The sequence below is a fragment of the Hibiscus syriacus genome, unplaced genomic scaffold (assembly GCF_006381635.1).
Source record: "Hibiscus syriacus cultivar Baekdansim isolate YM2019G1 unplaced genomic scaffold, ASM638163v2 tig00111393_pilon, whole genome shotgun sequence".
Lineage (NCBI taxonomy): Eukaryota > Viridiplantae > Streptophyta > Magnoliopsida > Malvales > Malvaceae > Hibiscus > Hibiscus syriacus.
This window is the reverse complement of record NW_024063079.1, coordinates 599,537-607,487: the sequence shown is the minus strand read 5'-3', so window position 1 is coordinate 607,487 and position 7,951 is coordinate 599,537. Positions and strand designations below refer to the sequence as shown.

Sequence of the window (7,951 nt, the reverse complement as noted above, 5' to 3'; positions counted from 1 at the left end):
ATCACCTCTATAAAAGTTTTTAATTAGGTCTTTATTTTATAACAGGTCGGATTGGATTGGATCGAGTTTATATTATAAAAATTCGAGTTGAATCAAATTTAGGTAGAGAAAATATACTCTTCGAGTCATATCAAATAGAGAGTATATATTTCTTGGATCAAATCGAGTTGATCAAAAGTCCGACCTGACCCGACCCAATCCAACCCAAACAATTGCATCTCTGTGAAAGGTTTGTAATGAAAAAAAAGATGTTTCACAATGGTTTAATATACGTAATACTTCTTCAATTATTAAATTTAAGACGTTACTATTTAAGTTTATCTAATATCTTTATCTGATTATTTTTAAATAAGAAATCCTTTCCATTATATTATCATTTTTCAATAAAACAGTTGTAGATTTTGAGAGCGGTTTTTCATCCGTTGGAAGATACATGAAAATCGTCACTGTTACCTTCTCATTAATGGTTCAGTTAAGGAATCTGGATTTCCTTTGGATAATATACCATTTGAATAGTTAAAAACTTGACCCTACCTAAACATCTACATTTCATATACTTGCATTACTATTATTCCATCTTCTTGTTAGTGGAAACCAGAGGAGAAATTGGTGTCTCTAATGTTGTTGGTTAAATTTCTTTTCTACATGTGATTATTTTGGAAAGAAGATGGTTTCAGTCTTGTACTTCTTAATTCATTTTTGGACAATGAATATAGTAAGCGTTGATTAAAATTTTTAAATTATCATATATTTTAGATATTTTATTTATATTTTATATTGATAATTCATTTTCGTCCCTTAAATTTTCGATTAATTTATTTAATAAGTAGCATAAAGTTTCAGGAACTCAAATAAAGGTAAAATGTTTAAAATATTATAGTATTGACCACATATTAATAAAATAAATAAATTACTTCATCTACTTATAGTATAATCATGCTATTTTATTATATTATATTATATTAATGCTTTGATTTTTTTTAAATATGTGTGATTATTTCATCTTGAAAAATACAAAAATCTGCTTCTACCCGAAGCAGTAGTTTAATTTATAGGCACGTAGTTAATTAACATTACAAAACTACGACTAATTCCACCATTCTCGCAAAACATGATTATACTTGAATCTATCTTCTTCATTTTTAAGGAAAAATGTAAAACTTACGAAAAGCCTAAATAATTAACATACAGGTCATAGCTAAATTGTTGTCTCACTTAACAACTGGAGGAGCTCTATAATATGCAGGAATTGTCACCGGGAAAAACATTTGCCTAACTCCTTCCGCTTTGATAATGGGGAAGATGATTCCTGATTCTCCCTGCAAAGCACCATACATAACATCACTCCATAGCTAGATAAATAATCTGTAATGCCAAAAGACGAAATTAAACAAAATGGGAGGGTTCGGATAGTGATCCGCACTGAGATCAATCTAGGTCCGATCCAGATTCTCTTAGGTGAAGGGAATGGCAATAGTAAACGACCAACACCATATATTGCCACTGCAAAAAAATGTAGAACCAAGCTCAACGGGCGAGGGTTTAAACCAGACAGCAAGGAGATAGGTCCTGTCGAGAATACACCGCCGAGGCTTAGATAATCGAAGCAAGCTTGTCGCATTTCCTTCCTTGCTTGATCAGGGGAAGCAGAGAATACCTTGTACAAGGCGCCTGCTAAGGTATTGATTGTTGATGCCACCGGCTGCAAAACATGAAATTCGAATCAGTTTCACTGAGTTGAGTTTGGTTTAATTTTTGAATTCAAGATTTCGACAATGCGGTTATGGAATCTGAACATATCAAAAATATATAGTTAACCTTCCGCAAGGTGTAAAAGGATTCAAGATATTTGCAAAGGGTAGGTGCATCATTGAGGTCACATAGAGGCCTTAGTAGATTACGGAGGACAACAATATCGGATAAAGCGACAGTCATTCCTCCACCGGTTAATGGATGTCGCATGTTGAATGCATATCCCATCAATAGGGCTCCAGGTGTGGGATGAGGAGCAGCAGGCATGCTCCTGTTTGACATTGTCCTAATATTTCCCTTATTGACGGCTGCTACAAATGGATCGTATATTTCTGGGGGAACCTGTTAGATATGCAGCATATTGACAATCCAAGAGCTCCTTAAATACGAATTCAGATATCGTGAGCAAAAAGAACAACAGAAACAAATAAAGCTACAAGGAACTCAAATGTGCAGACCCGAAATATTTTAAATACCTGGGGAGCCACAACGGTCGTGAGATAGTTTGCCATCTCACCATTTGCAATAGAAGGAACCCTCTGACCAGGTACATCAACCAGACAGCGAACCTCTGTGCTGCTGATTGGATAAAACAAGATGGGGGAAGGGTCTGCTAGTATAACATGTCCATGATTTGAGTATGGAAGATGGCAATTCTCAAGGACCAATCCCACAAAATAAGAAGGTACATCTACCTACGGAGTGTAATTGAGGCCATAGTAGTTTAACTTTGAAAAAACAACTGGAAAAAAGGGAATAAGAAGAGAAATATGCGCCGAACAAATCACCTTAGGGTTGCAAAGGGAGCGGCGCAAGTTCGAAAAACAGCCATCACATACAATGGTCAGAGGTGCAAATGCAGTAAATTTTCTACCATCTTTAGTTTTGTACTGCATTCCTCGGATTATCCCTTTCTCTTCAAGTAGAGAAGTAACTGTCCCTTGCTCTAAATGTACACTGGTAAACCAATGGAGGGAAGAAGGCAAAAATACCTTAACAACGAATTACTATTTTTTTCCCACAATGCTACATTAGGCAGTTGAATATTTTCATAATATTGAAGTATGAATATAGGTCACTGTTTGTTCAATGAATGTGAGAAACATAACAAATAATCAACTCATTAATATCTGAAAAAGGGGAAAAGATATACTTTGGAAGGGAAGTTGATTTCTTCCGCATCCTCTGAATGAAACGCCCATTGTGAAAGCTCCTACCGGAAACATCTGAGTGGAACTTTTCTAAATGGTAAGAAAGTCGGGTATGTTTCCCATCCTTGAAAAGAGCATAACCAAATATCTGCTGAGCGTCAATTTCCTCCACACAATCTGCAATTAGAAAAATACAGACTCGGAGAATTAATTCCGTTATGTGCTCTATCAAAAAAAAATTGTTATGAGTTACAGTAATCAAGGACAATTAATAAATAAAATATCAAACATATACCTTCAAGTCCCAACTCCAGTAACTTGAGATAGCCTCCTGGTTGTAACAATTCCCCAACTATACGGTCTGGCTCACTCAAGTCCCTTTCAATCACGTGAACTCGACGTCCATCCTACATGTTGCACCGCATAATCAATTTACATTTCAAATAAGTTTGGGTTAAATAATAATTTGGCTTTTATATTAAATAGTGGAGCTATGTGGTTTATACGTTTCCTTCTTCCTTCAGTTAGGCAGGATGAAATCTACATAAGATTGGACATCTGAACAAACTACCAGCCACATAGAATATTAAATAATGATTTGGCCTCTATATTATATACTAGTACTATGCGATTAATATACTTCCTTCTTCCCTCAATTAGGATATAATCTACAAAAAGCGGAAATCACAACAACGAACGGGATTGGAGTATACACACTCGGTATAACTTGGCTGAATGTTTAGATCTGTAAGGGGCTAATATTTGATGGCTAAATTTAACCTGCCTCGATTCTTCATTTTTCTTATAATAACCATGCCCAACAAATATTTAGACATGGAGATATGTCCAAGGATCCTCCAATTATATGAAAATTTTAGAAAGAAAAAAAAAAGAATATACTCATATCGGATGCATATTCATATCCAACAAATGCACACGACGATACCAGGTAACACAGATTAATCAACATCCGATCAAGTACAGGGATGTTAAAAAAGACAACAAATAGCGAGTTTTAGTTGAAAACAACAACAAAATTGTCTTTTGTGCTAGACAATCTTCCGTGACAGCTAGTGCACAAGGGTATTTTAAATCGGCAGTCACTAATCATGTAGAAATTGAGGTCTACAAAACTGGTAATAGCAACAGACTGTCGTTATCTTCAATTTCATTTCGGTAAAAACTTTCGATTTATAATTGTAATGCACATAAATTAATCCCAGAATCTATGGCGGCTAAAGTCTAAACTCGTATGTTTAATGCACATTTGAGAAGTCGCAGCACATTCGAAGTTAACGTATTTAAAAAAAATATGATAAATAGCAACAACAAAAAAACTGTACAATTATATAAAGAAAAATGAATAAAAGTCAAAAAGAAAAAGATGTATAGCGCTTTAAACAGCAGAAGATCCGAGAAAGTACGAGCATGGCATAAAGGGAAGAGAGGGAGAAATCACTTAAATTTTTATATAAAAAGGGAAAAAATTGAGAAATGAAGAAATCTTATAACTAGTACCTGATTTTTATTTACTTTTTGTTCAAATAACTAGTTCCTGATTGGTTACTAAGAAATGCAAAGAAAGTAGAGAGAAGAGGGATATGGAAAAATGAAAAAAATAAAAAAAATACCTTGCCGAGAGTGTAAGCTAGGGCGGAACCGGCAACGCCAGCTCCAACGATGATAACATCAGCGTGGCTGCCGTCAGTGGATCCGCATTCTCCGTTACTGGTTAGGACGCCGTTCACGGAATCAGTCCTCGTCACGGAGATCCCCTTCCGTTTCCTTCTTTTGGAGATGACACCGCATAGCTTGACCAGAGTGATCATGGAGCACAAGATCCATCCCAAAACGGAGGAATCCGCCATTTCCTCCACCGCCAAGAAGAAAAAAGAAACAAATGCTAAGCGTAGACAAGGATTTCGATCGAGAGAGAGAGTCAAAAATCTTTGTTATTTTCTTTGTTTGTTTATGGTTTTGTTTTAGAAATTGATTTCTTCAACTAGCGTTCTTAGTCTTAGCTGGCAGTAGTTAATTTTGTTCTTTTGGAAGCATTAGAACACGGGGGTATAGGAATATCGAGAAACGGTGAGCCTTTTTATACTCCATGCATTGTTTACAACTCGGCACCGCTCGCCAGCCTTACATTTACGCATTTCATTTTAATTTGATTAATTTAAATTCCAATTCAATTAAATTATGAAAAGTTATATACATATAATATAATGATTCAAGATAGAAAATTAATATACATATAATATAATCATAAATATTATATGTAAAATAATTTTATTTTCGTGTTGTAATGGGATAAATAGTTTTGTATAAATAATTATTTATATGTTAAATCATAATAATTCATCGGTAAAAAAATATAATTCAAGTCAAATATTTTATATAAAATTAAAGTATATGGATAAAATTTATAAATAATTTTAAATTTAATGTTATCAAATTCAAAATAATTCAAAACATCAAGGCTTTGAATGTTCAAATATATTGTTTTGGATGTTCCTTTTTTTTTTAATTGCAACTTTTTTTCATATATGTAAGCAAGATCAAACATTTCAAATAAAGTGTCAAACATCACTTATGAAATAAGACTGATGTTCGTATATATTATCAAGATTTATTCTATAAATTATTTTTTAATAAAAATCATTAATTTTATTTGAAAAAAATATTTCAAATTACAATGAAATTTTATAATTATAAATGTAAATTAAACATATAATAAAAACATTTTCATATAATCATTGACACAAAAAACTAGTCACTTAATACTATATAAGCATAATACAAGGAAAATGTTAAAATTCTAACCAAAAACCTTAAACGAAGATAGATACGAACATATCTGATTGTATCGACAAATGAATCACAAAAAATGGATCAAGCTATAAAAGACCACTGACAAACCGTAAATCATAGTCGAACGACGTGAGAAAACTATCTACAAACGTAAATTGCATATCCAAATCCAATACAAGAGTCCAAAGCAAAGAAGATCAACATGATAACATATAAATATTATCTTGATCAGTCGTGATGATGTCAAATCCAACTCTTAGAGAAATAAAAAAGATAAATGAAAACAACGACCAAACGACCGAAGACGTATTAAAAGGCAAAAGAAAATATGTCATAAAAACAGAGAAAAAAGTTTCATAAATACAGAATTGTTAAAAATTAAGAAAATACATATGAGATAGAAATCATGTTAAAGGGTCAAAAAGCATTTAAATAATTCAAAATTTTATATTTAAATTGCTATAATAAAATAATACTTAATTGACATCAATCAAATTATTTATATTTATTTTTGCAAATTATTAAGCATATAATATCGTCTAATTTACAAATTAACTTGAATATAAGCATAATTAATATATCAAATATACATTTTTAGATTTATATTTATTCTACAAATTTAAAGCTAACCATCACCTACATTTAAAAGTGGTGTCATTATGAATTCATATATAAAAGATCGTGCTACACATTTTCTTAATTTTTTGACCTCACCATTATTCTTAGAGTTGCTTAATGCTTACGTTTAACCTTTTAACTTTAAAAAAAAAATCATAAAAAAATTATGAAAATTCAATCCCCATAACGTGAACTGGTAAGTCCATTTATATTTTAAGGTCAAATACTGTTTTGTTGGCTACCCCCTTTTACATGGCCTACAAAATGGTGTTTTCATGGAGGATACTACTTGACAATAACTACGAAAGTTGGCTTTAGGACCACCGCGTTTTTCTTTTTCTTCTTTTGACGGAATGATAAAAATGTTTCTAATATTTATTTATATAATTATTTTAGTTTTTATTTATCTTATGAAGTATTTTGGATTTTTACCTTTCATTTTAAAATAAAAATATATTTAATATTTAATTAAATAATTACTTTAATTTTTGTTCTTTTTAAAAACATTGTGAGTCATAAAGTTTCATTTTAAAATAAAAAAATATCTATCTTGAATCATTTATTTACTAACGGTTTCTATCTACAATTCAATCTTTTTTTTACCTCAAAATTAAACATTGGAATCAAAAAAGAATATAGATTAAAATGGTTATTTTAATCAGATATTAAAGACATTTTTGGTTAAAATTCAACAATCCTCCCCCAATTATAATGTGTTTATTTATTAAATCTCTCAACTATAAAAAAAATCACATAATAATCATTTGGTTGTGTTGTCTAAAAGCGGGAAAAGTGATCAGGCACTACTAGTCCGACATCTTGTACGAATGATAACGTTAAGATGTTGTGTACTTTCCTTTTGAGGTCTTAAGGCGGGTGTTATTGTTTTTTTTTTTTTGCTTGTATTTTCGCTAGTGTTGTTGATTGTATCCTTATGATTTTGGGTTGTGTGTATGCATGTAAACAAAGCAAATGAATACGAAAGATGATATGTTCATATTCATTCGTTTAACTTTAATCGAATAAATGAATAAACGCGAACATAAACGAATAAAAAATTTATTGTTTATGATCGTTCATTAAGGAATGTAGTTTATTCGTGTTCGTTTATTTAAATGATAAACGAACACGAATGAACGGATAGAAACGAACAGATGTAAACGAACGTAAACGAACACAAATGAAAAAACGTAAACAAACACAATAAATGAACATTAATTAACGTAAATGAAAATAAATGAAAATATATTTTTTCTTTCTTAACAATTTTAAGATTATTTTTTATTTAATTGTTTTGAGTTTTTTTATTTTTATTTAAAATTAATTGAATTTTAAAATATTTATGGGTATCGGATTAGAACTTATTGAGCTTTAATATTTTAAATGGGTTTAGAGAGATTGAGCTAAACATAAAAAAACAAACATATTAACGAACGTTCACGAACATAAATGAACGAACAAGCTCTTTGTTCATGTTCGTTCATTTAATTAAACAAATAAAAAATCTTGTTCATGTTCGTTCGTTTAATAAATAGACGAACATTAACGAATTTCTCGCCGAACAGTTCACGAACAGTTCGTTGAACATTTTAAGGACCTAGTTGTGTGCGTAGTTCTGG

General features: G+C 31.3%; 1 protein-coding gene across 1 annotated transcript in view; it reads right to left on the bottom strand.

The window, feature by feature from the left end:
• LOC120160868 (squalene monooxygenase SE1-like) overlaps window positions 1-4,858 on the bottom strand; it is a 30,813-nt gene extending 25,955 nt beyond the window's left edge. The window contains exons 1-8 of the mRNA XM_039171194.1: window positions 4,535-4,858; window positions 3,199-3,310; window positions 2,906-3,080; window positions 2,541-2,709; window positions 2,229-2,447; window positions 1,819-2,094; window positions 1,424-1,702; window positions 1,190-1,319 (exon numbers count right to left, since the gene is read on the bottom strand). Of these exons, the coding sequence (XP_039027125.1) occupies window positions 1,212-1,319; window positions 1,424-1,702; window positions 1,819-2,094; window positions 2,229-2,447; window positions 2,541-2,709; window positions 2,906-3,080; window positions 3,199-3,310; window positions 4,535-4,771 (1,575 nt within the window). The 5' untranslated portion in view covers window positions 4,772-4,858 and the 3' untranslated portion in view covers window positions 1,190-1,211. The remainder of the gene's footprint in view (window positions 1-1,189; window positions 1,320-1,423; window positions 1,703-1,818; window positions 2,095-2,228; window positions 2,448-2,540; window positions 2,710-2,905; window positions 3,081-3,198; window positions 3,311-4,534) is intronic.
• Window positions 4,859-7,951: the final 3,093 nt, after the last annotated feature.